At 43.5% G+C, this 25,152-nt stretch overlaps 1 protein-coding gene across 15 annotated transcripts; it reads right to left on the bottom strand.

The window, feature by feature from the left end:
* Positions 1 to 4,030: 4,030 nt before the first annotated feature.
* On the bottom strand, positions 4,031 to 25,039 carry LOC118512327 (huntingtin-interacting protein 1-related protein). 15 transcript variants are annotated; one of them, XM_036056592.1, is made up of 13 exons: positions 24,978 to 25,039; positions 10,836 to 10,923; positions 10,329 to 10,750; positions 10,193 to 10,254; positions 9,374 to 10,108; positions 9,195 to 9,304; positions 9,004 to 9,042; positions 8,352 to 8,865; positions 7,706 to 8,076; positions 6,870 to 7,341; positions 6,311 to 6,558; positions 5,114 to 5,367; positions 4,031 to 5,030 (listed from the first exon to the last, which is right to left on the bottom strand). In XM_036056592.1, exons 1-13 carry the CDS (start codon positions 25,022 to 25,024, stop codon positions 4,640 to 4,642), a joined length of 3,753 nt encoding a protein of 1,250 aa, XP_035912485.1. In that variant the 5' UTR covers positions 25,025 to 25,039; the 3' UTR covers positions 4,031 to 4,639. The 15 variants fall into 15 exon arrangements, with proteins under 15 accessions (XP_035912485.1, XP_035912487.1, XP_035912493.1 ...); XM_036056594.1 differs by lacking the exon at positions 24,978 to 25,039 and adding an exon at positions 24,829 to 24,971; XM_036056600.1 differs by lacking the exon at positions 24,978 to 25,039 and adding an exon at positions 16,746 to 17,014.
* Between the last annotated feature and the right edge of the window lie 113 nt (positions 25,040 to 25,152).

Consider the following 25,152-nt stretch of genomic DNA (forward strand, 5'->3'; position numbering starts at 1 on the left):
TGTTGACGCGTGGAATGAAAACGATCTTGCAATGATTCAGCGTTGAATATTAAATATGCGACGGCAATGAAATGCCATTCGAATCGCCATGCGGAGAACAGGTGTAGGTCGGCACGGTGATCGCAGGCGCTTTGAGCAGACGTTGTTGTAGTAATGCGTTGTGGACGAGCCTCCAGAATGTTGTTTACAGCTACGCGGCGTTACTTACGATGTTGGCGTCGCAACGAGCGAACGGCTATCCGTTGGACTTCGGTTCGCTTCGCTACTTTGCATGTTGTTTTTGTTTACTACGCCAAAGAATCGCAGGTACGCGCAAACATTCCATAGGTTTTGCTTCCATACTTTTCAGCATTACAAGATCACACCCTTTTCGCTGTTTGCCTTAACACAGTAGCCTTATTATAAATAGCCATGAAAATGAAATCTTGGTGGAATCCTACATTGAACCACAGCTATATTACCGATATCCGTCGGTCTTCCAACAACCTTACTTACTTACTTATCAGGCGCTACAACCGCTTTGCGATCTTGGCCTGCTGCAACAATCATCGATACCGCTTACGGCCCTGCGCTTTCGTCTGACAATCTATTATCTCGCCCGTCATGGCGGATGCATCAACGTCATCACTCCATCTCAATTTGGGCCTACCACGCCTCCTCTGTCCTTGTGGACGGCCTAAAAGGACTTCTTGTGTCATACTCATCAGCCGGACTCGGCGAGTCTAATTCGCTGTACGATGGTGAGATCATCGTACAGCTCGTCATTGTAACGTCTCCTCCATTGTCCTTCCACACATACGGGGCCAAGAATCCTTCTGAGCATTTTCCTCTCGAACGCGGCTAACAGGGCTTCGTTATTTTTGGACAGAGTCCAAGTCTCAGATGCGTATGTGAGTACTGGGACTATAAATGTTCTGTACAGTCCCAGCTTCGTCCGTCGTGACAGTTATTTAGAGTGGAGAAGTTTCCTCAGGCTGTAGTATGACCGGTGGGCAGCTCGGTGCTGACTTTTAACCCCAAAATGAAGTTTCCACCATCATTTTGTTTTTCGCCTCGTTAGTCTCCTAAACCCGAGGTTTAGTGCCGCACGCTCGATCTTTTGATAAGCTTCTGCTACATAGGAGAGCCTCAAACCAATGATGTCTATGTCATCAGCGTATGCCAGGATCTGGATTAACTTATAGAAGATGGTCCCCGAAGTTTCCACCTCTGAGTCACGGATGGCTCTCTCTAGCGCCAGATTGAAGAGGAGACAGGCGAGCCCATCTCCCTGGCGCAGGCCCTTGGTGGTAGCAAAGGGCCCTGAGAGTTTTCCATCCACCTTCACCTGGCACGTGATGTTGGCCATTGTCATTCTTACAGGCCTGGACTCCAAAAGAGCTCATTGCGTCGTACAGTTTTACCCTGGCTATGCTGTCATTGGCGGCTTTAAAATCAATGAAGAGATGGTAAGAGTGGAGCTGCTGCTCCGCCATCTTCTCCAAGATTTGTCGCATCGTGAAGATCTGGTCAGTGGTTGATTTTCCGTTTCGGAATCCTCTCTGATAGTTTCCGACTATCTCTTCAACGAATGGGACAAGTCTATCTTGTAAGATTAGGGAGAAAATCTTGTAGACGGTATTCAACACCGTAATACCCCTGTAATTGCTGCACTCTAGCCTATCTCCCTTCTTGTATATGGGATAGATGATGCCAAGATTCCAATCACAAGGCATCGATTCGCTATCCCATACCTCAGTAGTAATTTGATGAATGTCCTGTTCGAGTACTGCACCACCGTTTTTGATCAGTTCGGCTACTATTCCGTCGTTGCCTGGTGCCTTGTTATTCTTGAGCCGACCAATGGCCATTCGTGTTTCATCTATGCAAGGTGGCAGTAGCATGATATCATCTGCTACTGGAGCCTCTAGCTGTTCGTTGAACTGATCATTTAGCAATTCATCAAAGTACTGAGCCCATCGCGAGAGGACCTCTGGCTGGTAACTGACCAGATCCCCATCCTTATTCCGACAGCAGGTCACCTTAGGTCCAAAGTTATTTCGGCGACCTGCTATCTCCTGGCCCGTACTTAAGGCTGACTACTTTTCTACGGGTAAAAGTAAGTCACAGAAAGCCAGAAATGGCAAGCCGAGACCTCTCGAGGTTGTAGTGCCAAAGAAGAAGAAGAAGCTATCTCCTGGTAAAACTTTCTTCCTGCTCCGTAACGCACTCGGATTTCTTGAAGTTCCCGCACCCGCTGCTTTTCCCAAAGTTGTTTTTTGGTGCGGTGAACTCTTTTCTCCTCTCTCCTGAGCCGTATTCCTCTGCGCATGCCCGCGTTCTATGCCGCTGCTGCATTACTCATTATGCGCAGTTATTACGTTCGGTCACTTGTCTCCGTTCTTCGTAGAACCAGCCAGATCTGGTGTTGCCCCGATGTGATGGGAGTGTGGAATTGGCACAGCTTATTATTTTTGTTTTTAGAGCGTTCCACCGTTCGCTCGTAGCTTCATATTCGTTTTCTGGTAGTAGAACCTCTCCTAAAGCGGATTTGAATGCCTGTTGGATGTGACTGTCCTTTAGGGAGTCCGTCTGTCCTACAACGCCTGTTATGCACACCATTCCGTAACCAACGGATCTCTTGTAGAGCTACGAGGTCCATGTTCAGTATGGTTAGGGCGTCATCAAGTTGCTTCAAGGTTCCGGCTCTGTAGAGAGTGCCATGAGCCCATCAGAAAATTATTTTTTGGACGGTGCGGGGATCTGTTATCGTGAAGTCCGGGTATCGCATAACTGCTGTCCGTAGTCAATAGGTTACTTGAGGCAGGGTGACTGGCCCTGCGCTCAAGCCCTCAAGTACCTCTGGATGGCCTCGTGGCAGTTCGGTTTAACGTCTGGTTAACCCCCCCCCCCCCCCCAGTACAGGCAGATCAGTTGCCAGGTCTGCCCACCCCCCTCCTGTTTAGCCTTGCTCCATCATCTGCCCTAGGGGTTGGGACAGGCCCGTGTACCCAAGCTTGGACGAGGACGTGACGGAAAAGGAGTTGGATAGGAGAGCCTGTGTAACCCCGAAAGGAGTTCTCGGATCCTACCCCATTAACAGAGCTTCCAACAACCACCTAGAACAAATTCTTCCCGGCCTTAGCGATCTGTTACTACTCCTTCATTGATACAAAATGTTTTCCCAAGGTCCAAAGGAAGGATAAAAGTTTGCTCAAAAACTTATATGATCACTGCTAAGGTCAGCTGAGAGTCTCCTGGACGGTGAGCTTTGTATAAGAATGTCCAATCGCTTTATGCTTTCCAGGATGATCCTCATTTTAACATTTAGCTAATTGCTCTACCTGGACTCATAGTTGCACAACAATCAGCTCAATAGATCCTTAGTTTTTTTTGGGTCCTTTAACACATTTGAGTGGGACTGCAACGTGGAAAGGTCTCAGCTTGCCACTGCTGGCTTCCGGTGACTTAATTTTACTCGCAGCTGTTTCATATCCACGGTTGTTTGCGAGAAGTTCCACAGTCGCATTGCAACTCTCCCCTCACTATATGCAAGATTCCATTACAATTACAAACAACGAGATGGCAATAGGTCTTCAATCGATAAATTCCCGTATTATTTTGAGCATAGCCGCTTCTAATCGCGTTTCCATATCTCACCGTATGTTTGAGTTGATCGGTAGGACGCGTGGGGGCGATCACATGATTTTTAGCATAATTATTTCCACAACTAAAAGACCCACAAATCGTAAAGCTTGATATGTTGTTGCATTCTTCAAACATGGCGAATGGTGTTCCTGTTCAATTTTGTGTTGTTGCCGATCAGGCGATGGTATTTTGGCCTCCTGTACATCGGATGTTCTCCAAACGAATAGTCGGTAATGCAGTCGGCCTGTTGTTGCCGTTGTTGTGTTCCCAAAACATCCACACCTACGTGCAAAACCGGCTTGTTAGGGACCGGTTTTGTTGTGATATATATATAGAGAGAGATTCGCCTAACAGACGTTTGTTTAGTGAGATGAGCCACAGATGCTGCAGAGGCACAGCTTGGTTTAATTTTGCTTACTCATGCTCGTTTATTGTGGTTGTGGTGGTGGTAGCAGCATAAAACCAACTCGCGTCGTACAATGTGCAACGGGGATTTATTTGGATTTGCTTATTTAATAATACGCTTGGGAGTTTAACAAAACAGAAGCAAATTAAATATACTTTAGTCTATAACGATTGATGAAGCGACGATACTACGGCTACTCCCTTACATTATGTCGATGTTGCCGATATTTGATTGCGCATTGCTTCGTTTGATATGCGTGGGCTCTGAATGAAATTTAATATAGGTGTTACAACGCGCTTCCCGCCCGCTTCGCTTCATAGAAAATACACAGTACAGTAGAAATTATCTAATTGATTGCCAAATAAGACACAATCGGTAGGAATGCCCAACATCTCGGCCCATCCATCAGAGAGCGAATCAAACGTGGATCAATTTGGATGACGATTGTTAACAGCGTAAAGGAATACGAGCATCTCAGCTGGAAATGCTTACCCGTTGTGTTGTGTTCTAGTGTTAAAAGCGTATGTATATATCATCTATTGGAGGAACGTCCGTAATGATGAGTGATGTCGGAGTAGTGCATGCTGCAACGAGCTGCTACCACTGCTACTCTTCCACTGGTTGATGGTAATTCTTTTTCCGGAACGAAGCCAACCGCATCCGCTCCACCTGCAGGGCCTGTTCCAGCTCCAGCACCTTCACCTGTATCTCCATCTCCTTCGTTTTGGCCTGGTGTACCGTCAGCGTGCCGAGATCGAGATCCTGCGAATCTTCAAGCCGCTGGCTACAGTCCTTCGCCGTGGCAACGACAATCCCGGTGGCTTGGGTAACGCCCTTCGATGCCGTACCCAGTGCCGTGAGGTTGGTACTGGATCGGGGAGCCTTCACACGGCTGGCCACCACTAGCTGTGCCGTGCAGGCAGCAATCTCCTGCGCCGCAACCACCAAATCCAGCTGATGTTTTGCCCCACCGGCAACCGTTTTGTTTGCCGCCGTACTGTTAGACCAAAACAAAAAAAAAACGGAGAATGTTTGCAAGCGTTTCTAACTTCAAACACAATAGTCGCGCGTAACACTTACACTAAAAAGTTGGCACCCTGCGCAACGCTTTTGGCCGCCGAAATCAGTCCCTCCGTCCATTGGTGGTTGCGTTTGTAGAATTCCTTGGCCGAGGCAGTTCCCTTGCCCAGTGCAACGATTTCCGACTGCAGCAGGCGTGACTTCTGTACCAGCACTCGGATTGCGTGCATGAGACTCGTGCAGGCATCCAGAATCTTTTCATTCACCTCCAGCTTGATGCCGGAATCGGAGGCACGGGACACCGACAGCATTTCCTGCGGGACGGGATTAATTTGGCATTATTTCACGAACTTGTTGGCCACACGGGGTTGACAGAGAATCATTAAGACTGTGTATCTCAATTCGTGTTGATAAGGTGTTAAAAGATGCACGCACTGCGACATTCAAGTGTTGGGCGCACTAGGGCAACAAGACAGGATTTTCAGGCACAGTAGCTCGTACAACTCTGACGTGAGCCTTCAGCCCAAACCCAGCGATCGGAGAGGGCCGAGTTAACCATGTTCAGGATATGATCATGGCAGAGCATCTTTGAGGTGATAGATACCCCAACATCACGGAGGATCCAGAGGAGAAGAAAGTTCGCGGAGCACCATGAAGAGGAAAGTTGATAAAGGATTGTAAGGAAGGAACAGACTAAAGAGCAGCACCACATAGGGTAGGGAAACTGTAGGATTTAGTGATACCAATCATAACTCTTGAAGTGCGATTGGACAGGTAAGACGACAACCAATCAGTAGCACCAATCGAAAAATCAAATCGAAAGCAGCCTGCCTGCCCGGACAAAGGTTAGTAGGTTCGTGGTCGTAGAACAGCCAGACCAAAACCCATGTTGAGCAGGGTTAATCCAGGATTTGCACCAAGAGAGTAGCGCTGGGAAGATCACTGGATTCAAATAGCTTTGCCACTAGCGCATAACGACGATATGCCACGATAATTGCTGACTTTTGAGCGTGATCCTTTTTTTAAAATTTGAGCCGAAGGGAAAGGTGCTAGATAGAAGCAGGACTAACGCGTCAGGTCAAGGGAAGTAGCAGGAAGGCTTTATTTTAGGAGGGCCGAGGAGCAAAAATTTCACTAACGAAGATGGGGAAAGATAGATTTGCTGGTGTATAACCATACAAACCCCAGAAGCGAAGTGATTAAAGGGGTTTGCTGTGTTGACGGCACAGTTAATCGACTGTTGATATTGCAACAAACCTGAATGCGTGACGCTGCTTCCTCGATCGCCTTATCCATGCTGCTCAGCTCCGACTCAACCATGTCACCCAAATTTTCCGTGCCATCGGTTTGCTTGCCCAGGTCCACGATCATGGCAGTCACCTCCTCGAGCTGCACCTTCAGATCGGTGATGCGCTCACTGACCGTACCGGCTTCGCTAGTTTTCTGCAGCGATTGGAAGAGGGTCGTGATCGATTGACCGAGCTTTTTCAACTCTTCCGCAATGCCTGTGGAAATGAAGAAAACCCCAACTTTAATAACCGCTGTCCGTTCCACAAACAGAGATAGTTGAAGTTGCCCTTGACGATCGATAAAGACGATACTCACGAATAAGGTACGAAACATAAGTACGAAGTAAGATTAAATGCATGCAGCAGTAAAAGAAAGTACGGTGTTCATAAAAAGATTTGAAATTAATTTTTCAACAACTTAACTTCTTTAGAGCGATACCAAACGACGACAATAACTTCCTGCCTAACCAATGCCATTTCAAATTATAAATTTCCCAACGCTTCGTGCCCGCCAAAAGCATACTTACGTTCACCGCTTTCAATGTTGGCCGATCGGTTGCACACGGTCATGCCTTGCACGTGAGCGGAGGCTAGCAGATGCGCACCGATGATAACCTTTCTGGCCAGCGATTCAACGTTCGTTGAGTTGTCCTTCAGATAGTTCTCGTGCACCATCCGCAGCTTGGTCAGCACTTCCTGCAGCTCTTCGGCGATCATCAGGAAATAGGTAGGGGTCCCACCAGCCCCCGGCATTTCGTTTTCGCCAATCGCACGCAGGGTCAGCTTTTCCGACGACTTAATGCAAGCCTCCAGCAGCGTGCGGAGTGCCGTTTCGCCACTGATTTTGCCATTGATCAGTGCCGTCTCCAAGGTGGCCACCTGCTTTAGCGCTTCCTGCAGCTTCTGTTCGGCTTGCTCCTGTTGGTGAAGTAAATCTTGCAGATCGGACTCGACCGATTCCTTCTCGGAAAGCAATCGTTCCATATTTGCATCTAGACTCTGGCGGGACACACGATCGAGTTTGTGTTGCACCAGCGCATAAGAAGTAAGGGCAGAAGGGTGTAAAATCGTGATTAAGATTCTGTTTTTGGGTGTGATCATGTTCACTTACGAAGCAACACGAACGGACTTTTGTTAACACAGCGCGTATGAGTTTGATGGAATAATGCTAGCACAACATAAGCCACGCACAAGGGTTATGCCGATCGATTGGTTATCGAGACACATACACGGATATGCTGATATGAGTGCAGATGCAAATATGAGGCTAAATGAAGGGTTATTAAGGTGTAAACGGATGATCGAACGTGTACAGCAAGCAATCGGCGAACTACTTTTAAACATAACTGATCACCACTAATACCTGATATTTCTCCTCCAGCTCTCGATATTTGGCACTGAGCTCTTCCAGCTCATGGTCCTTTTGCTCCAGCACGGACTTTAGGTCCTTTTCGAGCGACTCAAAGTCTGCCTGCTTTGCGGAGGACTCCGATTGGAGCGTTAGCAGCTGCTCCCAAGTTTGTTGCTTTTCACCCGCGATGGAATCCTTTTCCGCACACAGCGTACTGAGCTTTCCGTCCATTTCCGTCTGCAACGAATCGAAGCGAAGCAATTCCTCCTGGTGTGTCCGCTCAAACTCTGCCTCCTGGGACGCCTTGGCTGCTTCCAGTTCGGCGTATTTTTGTTTGAGCGCATCGTTTTCCGTCCGCAGTTGGTCGATTTGTTCGGAGAGTTCTGCACGGGAGGCAAGGTACATTACGCTTATATCAGTAACGCCTTAATCACTTAACCGGTGTTTGGTGAGCAAATTCAAACGTATTTGTAGTAACTCGTGAGTTGACGGCAGATAAAACACTTACGAAGCAGTGAACACACGAAAGAGGAGTGGATTGCATTCCATTTCAAAACGAGTGCATAAAACCACAAAAGTTGTTAGAAAAACCGAGCAACGAATAAAGGCCGTGCAGAGTAAAGTATAATTAATTGCTTAAATTAAAGCATTTGCTTACCCTGTGCTTTAAGCGAATTTTCGTTCACGCTTTGCTGCAGTGCAATTTCTTCCTTCGCGTACGCATCAGTCTTAAGCTCAAGCTCGGCAATCCTGCCCATGCATTCCCGGTACTTCACACCGAGCTCCTCCTTTTCGCTCCGCACTGCCAACAGCCGTTCCTCCAGCGTGCCTCGCTCGTTCGAGAGCGAGTCGCGATCCTGCTGGAACGTTTGCAGCTCGCCCTCCAATCGTTCCAGGCTGATGCGAAGTTCGGCAATCTCCGCTTGGCGCGTTGCTTCCATCTCATCGTAACGGCTTTGCAGCGATTCACACTTGCGCGTCATTGCCTGCAGCTGCTCGCTGATCGCTTCCTGCTCCTGCCGAGCATCGGTCGAGCTTTGCTGTAGGGCATTTTCCACCAGGGCTTGCTTTTGCTCCAGCTCCTGCAGCTGGCATTGCAGCTCTTCCTTTGCTTTGCTTGCTTCCGCAGCGACTTTCGTGGACGAAGCTAGCTGCCGGCTGATTTCACCGTGCTGTGGGTGCGAAAGAAAAGGTCTTAAAAAAGGTACATCCAAGCACGGCCCTGAAAGTGTGATTCTACGAAACGCTAATGGCATTAAACAAATCTCATCACGATCGCCTCGCCGCGAATCTACTCAGCAGCCACTAACCTTTTTATAGCACACAATTTTGTATTGATCTATTTTCATCTTTTTTGGGCAAATAATAGTACAAACATTGTCCCCAAAATAGGCATGCATTACGGAAGCAACGTAAAAGTGATAAAATTAGGAATACATTTTGAAATTCAACTGACACAGGATTGTTCGCTCTTTCCGGTACCAGTGCGACGGCGGCTTACCTGACGTAGAAGGTTGACATGTTCGTCTCGTATCTGCGTGTACATCGTTTTCAGCTTCTGGAACTTTTCCTCACTGGCCTTCGCACGTTCTTCTTCCGCTTGCGCACGCTCTGCAGAAAAAAAAAACAGTCCGCTCCATTATTCCCTGTGCCCTTTCAACGTCCTACCATGCTACTTACGTTCCAGCGTTGGTGCCGTTTGGGCACGCAGCTCTAGCTCTTCCTTCTGAAACCGTAGATTGGTCAGCTCGGCCTGGCTTTGTGCGAGCTGCGCATTGAGCGCCGCGATCTGATCCTCCATGCGGCACTGCACATCCCGCTGCTCGATCGAAACCGCTTTCAGATGGTTGGACAATCGCTGCGTTTCCATCTGCAGGTGGCGTATGAGATCGTCCCGCTCCTGGATCAACCGTTCCAGCTCCATTACCTGCGGCACGGTCACCGGTGCCGTCGACGACTGCTGGTGATGGTTGTTTGCATGCGGCAGCTCCGGTATCGGTGGGGTAGCCTCGGCCGTATCTATTAGATTGTCGATCGCGGGCGGTTCCGGCTCGTTATCGATGGGATCACTGTCGGGCATCAGTACGACGGGCGTTTGGTAGTTGCCGAGATCGCTTTGCACCTCAAAGTTGGGTGGTGCCTCCGGTAGCTTCGGCACGGTGATAAGATTCACGAAATACTGCAGATTGCGGGACTGGCCGTAGAACGATTTCAGCTGGTGGAACAGTGTGTTGAAGCGCTGCCGGTGGCCGGTTAGCAGATCGGACGGTAGGTTGGCGTGCAGTTTAAACATAACGCGCACCAACATATCGTACAGCGGATTCGAGTCCTGGATGCAGGGAATCAGCGGCGCTAGTCGGCATTGGCCCGCGGATGTCATCGAGCTGACGCAGAACGTTGTGATGGAGTTAAATACTGCAAAGAACGGGTAAACGAAAAGGGGGTGAGCTAAGCGGCGCTACCTTTAAACGCTAGGCTAAGGCCAAGGTGGTAACTCACTTGTTGCCTGCAAGGCTACAATATCGTCCAGATAATCGAATATCTCTACAGCAAGCTGGAAGCTGCAGACGAGAGGAAGAAATCAATGTTGGTATTAATTCGGCTTCGGGCACTCCCGCGGACCCGCTACACCTACTAAATGTTAATGTCTCCCTCGCCAATCTTCTCCAGATCGCCCGGGCGCAGCGAAAGGCTCCCAGGGACGCGCGGGTTGCGATCGTGAAACTCGAGTTTGGTCACCAGCAGCTTGGTGTAGTGCTTAATGCAGATACCGTAGCCATCGTTCAGGTGGCCCCACAGCTTGCCCGCCTCCAGCAGCATGGCCCGATGCCGCATGGAGTGCTGGCAGCAGAGCGGATGTCCCTCGCGCAGTATCTTGTGCAGCAGATGGCAAAACTTCCACGCCACAATGCGATTGTCCTGGATCGGCTGCCGGATGGCGATGGCCCAGAACGCGTGCCCACCATTGCTGTGGAATGTTCCGATGATAGCGGCGCGGACGTGCTTCACCTTGATGGGCATTTCCACATTGCTTAGCGCCTTGGAAATACTGATGGTCTGCAGAAGCCGAGAAAAAAAAAAACCGAGAAGAATAGTAAGCATGAGCGGCAGGGGAGATACGTTCATGGACACCTGCACTTACCAGATTATAATACTCCTTATCCGTTAGCGACATGTTTACAGAGTCAAAAATGCTTTGCTTTACAAATGGGTCCGTGCAGAAAGGTTCACTATAGACATGGGGAGGGAATCAATTATGTACAAACTGTGTGTGCAAAAATAGGAAGAGCAACAAATTGTGGTAAATGTAGGTGGAGCTGTGGATGGACACAATGTCTCGATCGGGAACATCAGGCGGCAACAAGGCTGGTGCCTTTGCGTCTTTGTGCAAATGGAGGTTCGGTTCATCACACGTGCTTATTGTAAACGACACACCGAACGATCAAGTGAAAGAAAAACGGCTTCTTTGTAGATCTCGCGAGAGTAACAGCATATTGTTGGAATGTATACCCGTGACAAAGTAGGAAGCGGTCTGGATGGGGTTCGAACTCCGGTCAAGTTGTGTGAAGACAGGCGCCACACGAACTAGCAATGCTTCTTCTTCTTCTTCTGCTTCCTTGGCACTACAACCTCGAGAGGTCTCGGCCTGCCATTTCTGGCTTTCTATGACTTAATTTTACCCGTAGTAAAGTAGTCAGCCTTACTACGGGGAGGCGGTCTGGATGGGATTTGAACCCCGGCCCTGCCGTGTGAAGACCGGCGCCGTGGTCGCCTCGGCCACCAGCAATGCTACTGATTGATATTTCTCCACTGTCAGCATTCCGTAACACATTTCGTTCCGGTTCTACCAAACCTAACAGCTGGCCGATAAATGATAAGTGAGGGTCTTTATCTCGGTATGCTACTTCGTTACCACTACACAACGCCCTTTTTGGTCGAGTATCGAGCGACGTTTGATGAATCATACTGATGTTCAACTTTGGCCGGAATTACTTCACTTCGAGTTCTTCTACCTTGAGCATTTCTTACATACGCTGTTTAGGCACCGTATCGACGAAACTGTTTCCACTTGTGAGAGCAATAATGGTTCACACGAACGATTACCAATTCACGACTGGACAGCATACACGGTCCGGATGGAATGCACGTCTTGCATTGCGTACGTACACCATTCAACAAAAAACATTGTACAAATTAAATTAAGCACTACAATCACCGACCAACCGCCGCCAGGGGACGTGTTCCGGGGACTTGCTCGATCGATAGCGCGAAGTAAGTAGCAAACCTGGCCAATGGCGGGTGTGGGCAGCTTAAAGGCAATCGGACTAATCGATCGTACCTTCCTGTTCCAGCTTTCACAGGTACGACCACCACCACCTCCAGATGATCCTCACTAGTACACCTGCAGCAGCAATACTGAAGCTGTTTCGGACGGGTCAGACAGCGTACCCATGTTCTCGAACCCATGCGACAGATAAGCGGGTGGCCATATCTAATCAGTTTAGCATTTTTCGATAGATAGAAGAGGTGGACGAGCGATAAAACCAAGTTCGTACACATTTGCACTGATTGTACACTGTTTTCAAACAAGTGTCCGCCACCGACAGCAGCACCAGCATTATTAGAGGTGTGAAGCGGAAGGATATTTTGGCTTTGAGTCATCCTGAATCTTTATTCGATTAAGCATGAGTCTTAAAATGGATTCGAATGTATCCGATGCACACCGGAAACAGGAACTGTGTTTTTTTTTTGTTTTTAGCTATTACTCATCGGCGCACCGAAGATACGCCAATGAGTAGCAGGTGTTTCCTTTCAAAAGAGTTGATGTTTATTTATGGTACTACGGTCGTATTTGTTCAACTTAAGAAGCTTTTGTGGCGTGCTGTATCATTTCCACGCAGTCCACACAAACATATCCACACATACAATTTCCCAGAATCAGCACATCCGATATTTAGATCCCGGCAAACAAAATGTACATACATACACATTCACACGTAGCCTGTATGGCGACATAATCAATGGTTCGAGGTAGTCCGTAGCGAGCGAGCAAGACACAGCGCTACAATCGTGCTGATCCAGCACGGACGATCGAAAAGCGATCAGTCTCCTTCAGCCGGTCCTAGCAACAGGACGTCGTCAAGCAGAACAGTAAGTAAATAAACACAATATAGAAGCGTGACTTTGGTGTAGTGTTGGGTGTATCATAAGTATCCGAACAACACGAACCTTAACACAACTGTTGCGAACGCGACAAAATAAAATTGAGCTAAACTGACAGGCATGCAAGAGTTAGATGAAAAACTTTAAATAACTAAACATCTTTCGTTTAGGATAAATTCTCACCGGCAAATATTATTTTAGGAAAAAAAACTAAACTCACAGAGAGGCCTCGTATCGAAAGGAAAAATGAAACTATGGTAAACAATGGTAACGTGTGTCAGGACATGTCATAAAATAGCTCGAAAATATCCAGACATATGGAAATCCTAAATAAACTCAGGCCATGTGATAAAATACAAGAGTAAAGAACATGGACCGGAAAAGGTTAACGCATTTATTATCGCTGCGCAATCAGTTTCACAAAAAAAGGACCAACGCGAAGATCAAGGTACGATCGTATTATCCGTAGTGCAGTGACGGAAAGATCGCTCGCGATTAGGGTAAACGACGCACAGGCAAAAAAAATGGAAAATAGACACACGCACTTGCGCTATAGATTTAGCCTATCAAAATATGCATAGGACGATGCGCGATGAATTTCCCAGCCAAGCGAAGGTCGCTTCAATGTTCGGTATACGCCCGACACTATAGGTTTATGTTACTTCAGGCCGAAAGATCTCTTTCGAACTTTTTCTTTCATTCTAACAACCTAACTTCCGGGAATGTTTTAGTATATAAGAGAGGATTTTTTGAGAATAAAATCGACTTGTAATTCAGACCTGAACGGAGAAGCTTGTACGTTTCATTAGTAGGGTTTCTTTTACAGATCCGGGAAAGTTTCACCTTTGCCTTCCTTACGGATGATTGTCCTGCACTTCTTTGGTGTTTCCCCACTCCGTCGGAAGAATTAGGCGAAACTAGCCAACCTCGGTCCACGGTTAAATGCTTCTCCTGATCATCCAGGAAAAAAGGTTAACCCGCTTCACCGCTAAAACTGGTCCTTCCCGTTGTCCAACTACTGCGTTAGTCCAACACTGCGTAAAAGGTTAACCGCCCGACTCTAGCGATTCTAACAAAGCAAAAGGAATGTGCGCGGAGGTTTCCGAATCGACCATTCCTTCGCGTGGTCGGTTCAACAACGGTTCGTTACCGAACTAACAACAACGTAGCACGCTAAACTTTTTTGAGATGAAGAAGGTGAAAGAGAGAAGCGAGCCATGTTCTCACTGGTTCGTGTCGTGTAATGTTTTGGCCTTTTCATGCTGTAAAAGTGAAATTGTTAAATAACATTATAGAAAGTTTTGCTTTGTTTTATAAAAATGTTATCGTTTTTGGTAATTTATAAGCATGCCAGCGTAAAAAGGCTTTTCCCTTTTCTTCTTCAAAAAACAGAAAACCATTTTCTTTTAGCACGAAGCTGCCCTTTACAGTGTGGTGTATGGGTACGGCGATGCACTTTCCAATTGCTCTCCCTATAAAGCACGTGCGGGCCGGCCCCGGTGCGCCACCTAACGCCTAGGCGAATGCATTTTTCTGCCAAACGCTCGTCAACGCCAACCGAACCGATTGTTTAAGCAACAAGAAAAAACCAACAGCCGAGCGAAGGAAATGGGATCCGCTTTTCCCGGGGTATATGTGTGGGTATTATTCTTCGTGGAATGTGTGCAGTGAGTTTTGTTCCACATTTCCACGCACGCACTGGACCGTGCCACCACCCGGAACGTGGCTGGAGATATTCCATCCGATTCACTTTCTTCGGCACTCTACCTTTGGCGCTACAGACCGTTTCGAAACAAAGTGATATTTACAACCTTTTCCACGATCGATTCGATTTCGATTCTGGCATTTTTTCGCCAGCGTAGCCTACAAGTATCGTACAAAATGTGATTTTTGTTGTTGTTTCGAGCATTTATCCTGCAAACGTCATTTGCAATTCGTTGATGACAGCACGCATACGATGTAGCGAGTGAGAATCAGAATCGTAGTGCACATAGAGATATTCCTCTATAAAAGCTACACTGTTGGGAATAGCTGGTTTCCGTCAATAAGTTGGTAGTAAAACATTAGTAATGGTAAAGAATATAAAAGTGGGAAACGAGAAAACATCGCCGCCGGGTCTAGAATTAAGTTCCGAAGTTGTAGTGCTAAAATGACCGAGATAATTCTGAATCCATCGATCCAAAAGGGAGATCTGTTCGAAAAGATCCGCTAACCAATCATGACACCAGTAACCGGAGATACCGAATCTGAGAATCTGTGATTAAGGAATCAAATTGCGCAAAAATGTTCTGAAATAGTAAGATCCCTATTTGAAGATAGGCGCGAAACTTCCTTTTTCTACATCCAAGTGTACGAGGCATATGTGAAACTGCTTTCAAAGAATTTCTGATTATAATGCATCGGCCGACACTATGTCCATGTCCTAATCGCTGGATTGTACGGTTCTTGTGTAATGCATCAACTTAGTAACACACAAGCAACGCTGTGCTTGACCTTCGTTCAAAAGTACCAGCCGCAATACCAGCCACACACCTGTCTGTGCGGCAAACCACAATTCAATTTCGACTGGACCGTTAATTAATAAATCACATTATACTTCAACAATTAATGGTTCCATTCTATACCATATCCCATCATGAAAGCAACCGGAAGTTTCCATATCGGAACTATACACGAAACGCGAGCCTTCCAGCATAATGGCCAGATGCCACTCCTATGGTGGTGTGATGTTGGTGTTGGCGGGCGATGATGACTAAAACGGTTGTTTGTTGTATGTGGTGCTCACCCGGACGGAAGTGCCCTTCTCGTTATACAGCGCCACCGTCGTCGTCGTGCACATGGTAATTTTGTTTTGGTTCAAATGATATCAACAATACCGAACCAGCTGCCGCTGACACTGAGTTTGTGTAAAGTGCATGATTGTTAGTGTGTTTGTGTGGTTGCTGTGAGGCGACAAAGCATTTGTACATTCATGAATCGATAAATGGAGGAAATTGAGTCATAGCGTGTCAGGTGTTGCCCACATGTTTCGTTATTGTAGTAGTTCATGTAAAGTAATGTAGTAAGTGTAAGCGAGGGTTTTTTGCGAATGAAGAGGACGAGGGCGCGAACATTTCTTTTCAAGCACATTTACTTGGTTGTAAACGGTCGTGCGATCCTGTTCCATCATCTTTCGCATAACGCAATATCAATACATACGTACACATCTCGCACAGAACGAAATCATACCAAATTTTTAACGAGATTTTCACGCTCAATCTCAACGGGAGACTTCCGGTGCTGCAGTACGCGCGGTAACGATAGCGATGCCATGCTCCTCTTCTAACTGCACTGAAACACGCACTGGTTCGGTGACCGTCGTATCGCAGAATGGTATGAATCAACTGTTTCCACTATCCTGCTACGTGTGATCTGCGGCCAGTTTGGCTCACAGCAGCTGATACTGAGACCCGAGAACCAGTTTCGATTGCTTTTGGCACTGTGACACTTTTCGTAATGAGCACCGATTACTAGAAACTTCCACTGGAAACACCAACCGAACTAGGCGACAGCTGGCGGATGAACCAAACAGGCCACTGCACAAAACACAGAATGCGTGATCCCTTGCTTGATCGAAGTAAAAGATTCGCGTAACTCTCTCTTTCTCTTTCTCTCTCTCTCTGCACTGCGCTTTTCTTTTTGCTGCCAAAAATGCAGTGCCAATGTGAGTCGTGAAATCACGCGCCTACAAACTTCAACGGCATAGATACCAGTTTGTTGGTGGTGAATGGATTATTATTCTCTATCCGTCGTTGCACACCTTTCATACACATTTTCCGTTGCGAAAAACAGCATAAGAACGATGAGATGCACACTGACTGCCGCACACACACACACACACTCGACTCACCGGACGGGAATGCGAGCTTGGAATGAACGAACGAGGGCGTAGATGGCGCAATGAAAGCTGAGACCGATCGCTGACGAGAGACATACGCCGCTGCATCAGCTGCACTTGGGAGGGGTGTTAGTATGTCAGCAAACAATAGGCGCAGCTCAGGGCAGCCGCTTCGAGTAACAAGTGTTTCAAGACAGCGTTTAGCTTTTGTCTTCGACTCGAAAGAATGTTCCTTCTTGTGCCTCCAAGCGTAAAGCCTATTCCTTCCCCATGTATGAACGCGATTGGGTAAAAAGGTAAAATAGAGTCCCAAACAAAGATTTGACAGTTCGAAAATGGTCAGGGCTATTGCACACGTGATACGTGTTTTGTCAATCGGAGGGGGGATGTTTGTCTACATTTTGCATTTGGATTGTTATTGTGCAGGGAAGTGATCGTTTATTTTCCTCGACCTTTTTTAAGATTTGTGACTAATTATGCGCCTTTATTGGTTGCTGTTTGGAATTATTTCAGTTATATTCTACGATACGTTAATGATACGTCGCATACATTTAGTGAAAACGTGTTTTGGCTGCGCGTGGACACTTTTCTGCTTTGCTGCGGACCGGTTCAACTCCCGGTCGGATGTTTGTTACCGGAGGATGCAGAGGTGTCTGTTTAAAGCAACAGTGGCCGCACCGTAACCAGTGCTAGCATCTATGAAGATGCGCCTTAACAGCCGGCAATTCTATCAGTATGCGTTTCATACTGGTGTACCTGTGGTACAATGTGCAACTGATTTTTATCCGCCGCCGGAAGCAGCAGCATCCCGTTGGATGTTTGCTGCCGGATTATGGAGCAGAATATGTTAGCTCCTAGATGTTTCTTACCTTTGGCTAAACCGGAGAAGAGCCCCTGTTCTATATTAAAAGGAATCGCTGTGCTGTCGGCATGTGCACCATATCATACCATTGTATGATTGTGCACTTGCATGCAGACAAAATTTGTGTTGATAAATCTCGTGATAAATGTGATTAATTAGTAATAAGAGATGTGATCGTACACCTAACGCGGTCGTGTTTTAAACATATTTTAGTGTGACACATCCGAAACCGTTTTGGTACTTAGGCTCTAGTGGATCCGGGTGTGTTGTATTCTTTAACTTTTTAACGGATGTAACGTTATGCAATCACCGGAAAAGATCGGCGGAAGGCTATCATACAGAAAATTACGTACGATATTCATATATCTGTCCTGCTTTACAAGCCGTCTACCATGCTGATCGATTTCCTTGCAAGCTGGGCAGGTCATTCTATTTTAACATTACAGGATCGCAGTCTAACACATGGCGGTAGGTACCGGCTGCGTTAAGGTAAAAGGTTCGCGCCTTCGTCTCTGATTCTACTGGAATTTCGAACCGTTGAGCAGTTCGTACGTTAATGAAACGGACTGGATAGCTTACTGGCTCAACAACTAGCGCCTAACAGTGGACCTTGTGCTTGCTGAACTTGTGCTTGTAGCTCATAGTTGAATAAGACGGACAGCCTGTCTTTATCCATAAGACTCCTAATCATTTCTTTCCATCCATCCGAAGAATTTTTTTTATCAAAAATTGAATATACAAGTCGTTTCTGAATTCTGAAAAATATTTTTTTCATGCTCACCTGCCTGATCGTGTAACCAAATTCCATACCTAGGCACCACCTCTTGAAATAAAGACAAACGATGCCACTTCATACATTTTTCAGATTTTTTTCAATATCCACCAATGCAGTGTAGTCATGAAAACTGATGAGACTCTATAATAAAATGAAATGATAAAATAAGGTTTTATTGGAACACATAAGTGTTAGCAAACTGAAATGAAACATTGGATTGGTCTATTGAATTGAACTTTGGTTTTTCTTGTTCTCGATTTAAATTGAAAGTCTATCTATTTACCACGGTTCAATGTAAAGGTTGCTTGTTTAAAAACGAAACAAACAATTGAACTTTAATTGAATGCAGACGTATAACATTAAATAGAAGCGCATAAATGATCCCTGCTGTGTTTCTTTTATTTTTCGAACCTCACTAGCATTTTTTCCCAATCTGCTCGTTTAAGGATCCTGCTACACGTGCCGGCTTCTATTAAATTCTTTTTCGTCTTCTATTAAATAATTTTGGTTTATTGCAAAAAAACTACTCGAGTGCTCAATACATTAACATTATTCCAATTCGTTGATGTTTTACATGTAAATGCCAACTGTTGTTCATAGAGTCCAAAATATTACCCAGTATGTAAAATAAATTGTAAGATATTTAAGTAACAAAACTTGTTTGTTTAATTCATGTAGAACGGCCTGGCCGTATTGCTACAAAACGTTAATCTTATCTAGTAAAAATAAAATTAGCAATACTTCACTGGTAACTCATGGTTTCATAATATAGCAGAGGTTAATTATGTCAAACCCGATGTATGTTTAATTTTCATTTTACAGACACAATTTCTTTATTAATTAATTAATCCTGATTTAGATACCAAATCACAATACAGGGCTCATGCTGTTCCTAAGTTACATCAACGCTCTCACCATCATTCTACCAATGGGATGTACAGCCGAAAGTGACGCCAGTTGGGTCCGACCAAAAACCAAGTTATAAATTTTTATTAAAGCATGAAACATCGTCCTGAATAACTAAATCATTTACATTTTATGAAACATTGCGTGTCACAAATGTATAAAGCAAAAGAAAAACTATTCCAAGTAATTTTTGTTCCATTTTTGCGAAACCAAATCAACACATATGTACGCTCCAAAAAGTGGAATGCGAATGGTCTGATGTTTCTAACATATGAAATGTCCTGAAAGATTTTTATCCAAAGCCTTCTCAGTCGTGTTTATTGGTCGCGTATCATTCAGCCACGTGTTTACTGAGAATTTTCTGAAAGTATTTTCTACAAAATGTTAATGGTTAATCCAACCTTCTCTTCTTCCGGCAAAAAGCGCTTCCGGGTAATGTGAAAGATATTCATTAACAAATCCTAGTTTTTCAAACATTTACTGCTAGGTGTGTTGTAGCTCTGTTATTCTTAATTCTTGGGTATATTTTGGTTGCAATTCATTATGGCTATGAGACGAATCTTTTAAATGAGACTCTAAAAAATGTAAATCTTTTTAAAGAAACAATAAATTTAATTCAAAATCAATACTCTCGCATTGTTTATTGCTACACTTTGCCAAAACCGTTGTACCGATTTGATTTTAAAGTTTCCTGCATATATGGTAGGCATGAAAATAAGATTTATAGTAGTTTTTATGCCAATAGGTGATTTATAAGTCGGATCATACTGTGCTACCTTATGCTCCGCTATTGAATACTATATTGCAAACAAATGAAAAAAATAAATAAATAAAACACACACGCAAGGTTGTTTGAAATATTTATTTTACTAACAATTTAAGTTGAATCGATACAATTTTGAAAAATTAAAATGCATTTTTTTCATTTGGTAATCATGTACTTCAGAACATCAAGGAGTCAAAAATTTCGTGAATGCAGCAGAAAAGTTGATATTCATCAAGCATATCTATGTGCACCAGTTTTTAATTGGTCTCTTGTTTTTTTGAGAAACGCTTTAAACCATCTTCATAAGTTATTATTTATTTTTTTATTCATGAAAAGCTTTTATTTATTTGTCGGTGTACAAATATAAGTTATACACGCTTGAGATGAGAAACACAATGGGGTGGTTAAATTACCATGCAAATTCACAATTATGTGTTAGGTTAATTATTGTAGGTTGTAGTATCCATCTCCAAACATGTAAATATTATTTACAAGGGACAGATAAGTGGTTCAGATATTGCCTTATAAGAGTTATACTAACACCTGTTTGTTCTAAAATAAATCATTAAAAAGTTGTGAAAAATCATAAAACATTTTATTTTTACATACACCTGTTATACTTACGTCACAATTCTACACACAGTTTAATTATTCCTTTTTTGCACTATTAAAATGTATCAAAACTAAAATTGATGGAAACCAAAGATTTTTGTTTTTGGATGAATACATAAGCGTAGAGATCATTTGACATTTTAAAAATATAGATTTCCACGAGTACCTTTCGGAATCGGAAACCTCCCATATAAGAGCAAAAACAATTTTCAGAAAGCTAAACCTATAGAAAGTAAAGTATAATACAGCAATAAAGTTTCAGGAATTCATCAAAATTAACAGCTTTTAAAACACAACTAACTTCATACGAACTTAAGGGTTTTTTTGTTTTGCTTCTAGAAAAGACTCAAATATTGAAGGAGTGGAGTGCCTAGCTCGCTTTGATTGACTGAGTATTTTGCTCTATTTTAATCAGTAAATTATTTTTAAGTATTTCTATAAAAGTGTATTGTGTTATTTTCTCACTACATTCTTGATTTGAGCTATTCATGTAAACCGATTGTTTGCACCTTATAGGCAACTGGCATGCCATTTCCGAAGGCGGTCACGATCGAATGAATTGATGGAATGCATGCTATGGGTCTAGAATATGAATAAAGATCCCTCAAAAAAGAAAAATCAAGCAGTGTACACGTTTCTTACAACACCTCTCAAGACATTATTCTTAGATTTCTCCGCGGCTCTCCCCCGAAGTATATTGATAAGATAATTTAATAAATTATTCCATATTTTTCCAACTTTTTGAGCATCTTCCATGCCAAATCCAATTTTGAAAATATATAAGGAAGGCCTTATAAAAAACTGGAATGAATGTTGAATAAAAATGAATGTATTATTAAAAATTTAAAAAAATTAAAACAAAATCGTCGATTGTAAAAACTTAAACCAAAATTCACAATTCCTTACTCGTCTATTTGGCCTTCTATAGCTTTCTATGATTTTTGTTACCGGTAACTGGATGATAGTCAGTCTTGCACACCCCCGGACCGCACCAATAGCATTATAGCATGCCACAAAAAGCACGATACGTCACTATCACATTTAGCTATCACATCAAACTTTTGTTTTATTCCCAAAAACAGATGCTTGTTAAGTTTGATTAGTCAGATGAAACGTATCGTAGACATGAGCTCTATTTAAAAATTAATTTATATTAAGAATAACTAAATCAGGATAGAATTCAATATTTATAATTACAACAACCCGTAAAGACATGCTTCGCGTATATGGTACGACATTTTGTGAATGATTCGGTGAAAAACCAGTCAGTAAATAATCAGTTGACGTTTGAACGAGGCATAACTTACATCAAAATTCTTCTTTGTTCCGATATATACGTTATATTGCATTTTCAAGGCATATGTTCGAGGTTGAAACCATGTATTCAACCGCTTACCAGTTCATGTAAATAATATTTATATATTTAGAGATGGATACTACAACCTGGCCGAATGCCGAAATAATAATGAACTCGAGGGTTTTTTTTGGTATTTGCATGGTAGTATTAACCACTCCATTGCCTTTCTGCGTCCAAGTAATTATAACTAGCATTTGTATATACGCTAAGAAATAATAGCTTATGGAGAGGGTTGAATGCATTTCTTAAAAAATAAGAGACAATACAGAAAAGTCTCAAATACATATACAGGAAGAATATCAATGTTTCTGCTGTAATCAGGACACTCCTTCTTGCCCTGAGAATCATGTATAGAATACAAAAAAAGTTCCCCAGTATCTCGTCTGGTAATGTGGTACATAGAGAAGCATAGCAAACATACGGAACATTTAGCGGGATAATAACTACAGCAAACATTATTCTCATTCTTACCATAGGTGTACTAAAAATTAAATTAAAATCGGTAGAACTATTATCGTGGAATTTTGAAGTAGAAACTTAAATCAGACACTTAATCGACAGTATAAATTTTAAATTACTGACTGAATTCCTTAATACTTGCTGAAAACATAGTCTTTAATGAACAACCTCGATTCCCATCACGAAATGCCACCAACCTATAGGAGCCAAGCATAGAGTCGGATTTAGAATAACACAACTAAGAGTAAATGATTGGGAAACTTGGATTTGTTAATGAATATCTTTCACATTACCCGGAAGCGCTTTTTGCCGGAAGAAGAAAAGGTTGGATTAACCATTAACATTTTGTAGAAAATACTTTCAGAAAATTCTCAGTAAACACGTGGCTGAATGATACGCGACGAATAAACACGACTGAGAAGGCTTTGGATAAAAATCTTTCAGGACATTTCATATGTTAGAAACATCAGACCATTCGCATTCCACTTTTTGGAGCGTACATATGTGTTGATTTGGTTTCGCAAAAATGGAACAAAAATTACTTGGAATAGTTTTTCTTTTGCTTTATACATTTGTGACACGCAATGTTTCATAAAATGTAAATGATTTAGTTATTCAGGACGATGTTTCATGCTTTAATAAAAATTTATAACTTGGTTTTTGGTCGGACCCAACTGGCGTCACTTTCGGCTGTACATCCCATTGGTGGGATGGGATGATGGTGAGAGCGTTGATGTAACTTAGGAATAGCATGAGCCCTCTATTGTGACTCGGTATCTAAATCAGAACTGAGGGACATATGTACCATAGGTGTTGTTAAAAAGATCGACAGGTGTGGCCCAGGAGACAAACATATGAGCGCCAAATTTCGGCATTTTTTTAGAGCATTTTTGTGAAATAATCGGTAATAAACTAGTAACAGTAATATCGAAATAATTAAAATTGTATTCATTTACTTATTTATTTGCGTTAAAGAAATTGTAGATGTAACATGAAAAATAAACTTAAACAATTAATCTATGCTTTATTATGAAACCATGTGTTGCGAGTGAAGTATTGTTAATTTTATTTTTACTCGATATGATTAACGTTTTGTAGCAATACGGCCAGGCCGTTCTACATAAATTTTAAAAAATGTTTTGTTACTTTAATATCTTACAATTTATTTTACATAAAAGGTGTTATTCTTGACACTATGGACAACAGTTGGCATATATATGTATTACATCCAATCATTGTAATAAAGTAAGGTCGAGAGGTTTTTTGAGCGATAAAACAAAAAAACAGATTGAATGATTGAACGTTGCTCCGCAATTTAATAAAGGCCAGCACGTGTAGAAAAAAGGATGGAAAGAAATTAAAAGTAGTCTGATGTATAAGGACAGGCTGTCCGTCTTATTCAACTATGAGCTCCTTTTCAGCAAGCACAAGGTCCACTGTTAGGTGCTAGTTGTTGAGCCAGTAAGCTAGCCGGTCCGTTTGATTAACGTACGACTGCTTAACGGTTCGAAATATGGTTTACACAAAAACGAAGCAGAAATTATTTACGATTACATCTTTTATTACTGATTAATCTCACATATAATTTATCACGGGTTTTATACATACATATTTTGTCTGCATGCAAGTGCATAATCATACAATGGTGTCATAAGGTGCACATGCTGGCTGCACACCGATTCCTTTTAATAAAGAACAGGGGCTCTTCTCCGGTTTAGCCAAAGGTTAGCAACATCTAGGAGCTAACATATTCTGCTCCATAATCCGGCAGCAAACATCCAACGGGATGCTGCTGCTTCCGGCGGCGGAAAAAAATCAGTAGCACATTGTACCACAAGTACACCAGTATGAAACGCATACTGATAGAATTGTTGGCTGTTAAGGCGCATCATCATAGATGCTAGCACAGGTTACGGTGCGGCCACTGTTGCTATAAACAGCCACCTCTGCATCCTCCGGTAACAAACATCCGACCGGCAGTTGAACCGGTCCGCAGCAAAGCAGCAAAGTGTCCACGCGCAGCCCAAACTCGTTTTCACCAAATGTATGCGACATATCATTGACGTATCGTAGAATATAACTGAAACAATTTAAAACAGCAACCAATATAAGCGCTTCATTAGTCTCAAATCATAAAAAAGGTTGAGGAAAATAAACGATCACTTCCCTGCACAATAACAATCCAAATGTAAAATGTAAACAAACATCTCCCCTCCGATTGACAAAACACGCATCGCGTGTGCAATAGACCTGACCATTTTCGAACTGTCAAATCTTTGTTTGGGACTCTATTTTACCTTTTTACCCGCGATTGATCGTAGGATCGATGTTTTGTAAACAAACTCCAATTATATTCACCGTCTCATGTGCGCCGTTGGCTGTGACGATATTGCGGATTGGCTTATTCTTCGGCTGATTATTGATTCGGAAACATGCGAAACATTACACTAGCAACTTTTAATAACATTTTTATACACAAAACGAAGGTTGACAAAACGATATCAAACCGAAAAAGATGCACCGCCTGCTGAACTGTGGGTTGTCCATCGGCCATTCCGTTTGACCTGTTGGTAAACAATAATTGAAGCGCAAAACCGACGAACAGTAGGACCGCCTCGTGGACATTTCTGCCTAATGCAATAAATGAATAAAAATCTCAAAAAAAAAATTATAATTCAGGGG

Source organism: Anopheles stephensi, chromosome 3 (assembly GCF_013141755.1).
Source record: "Anopheles stephensi strain Indian chromosome 3, UCI_ANSTEP_V1.0, whole genome shotgun sequence".
Classification (NCBI taxonomy): Eukaryota; Metazoa; Arthropoda; class Insecta; order Diptera; family Culicidae; genus Anopheles; species Anopheles stephensi.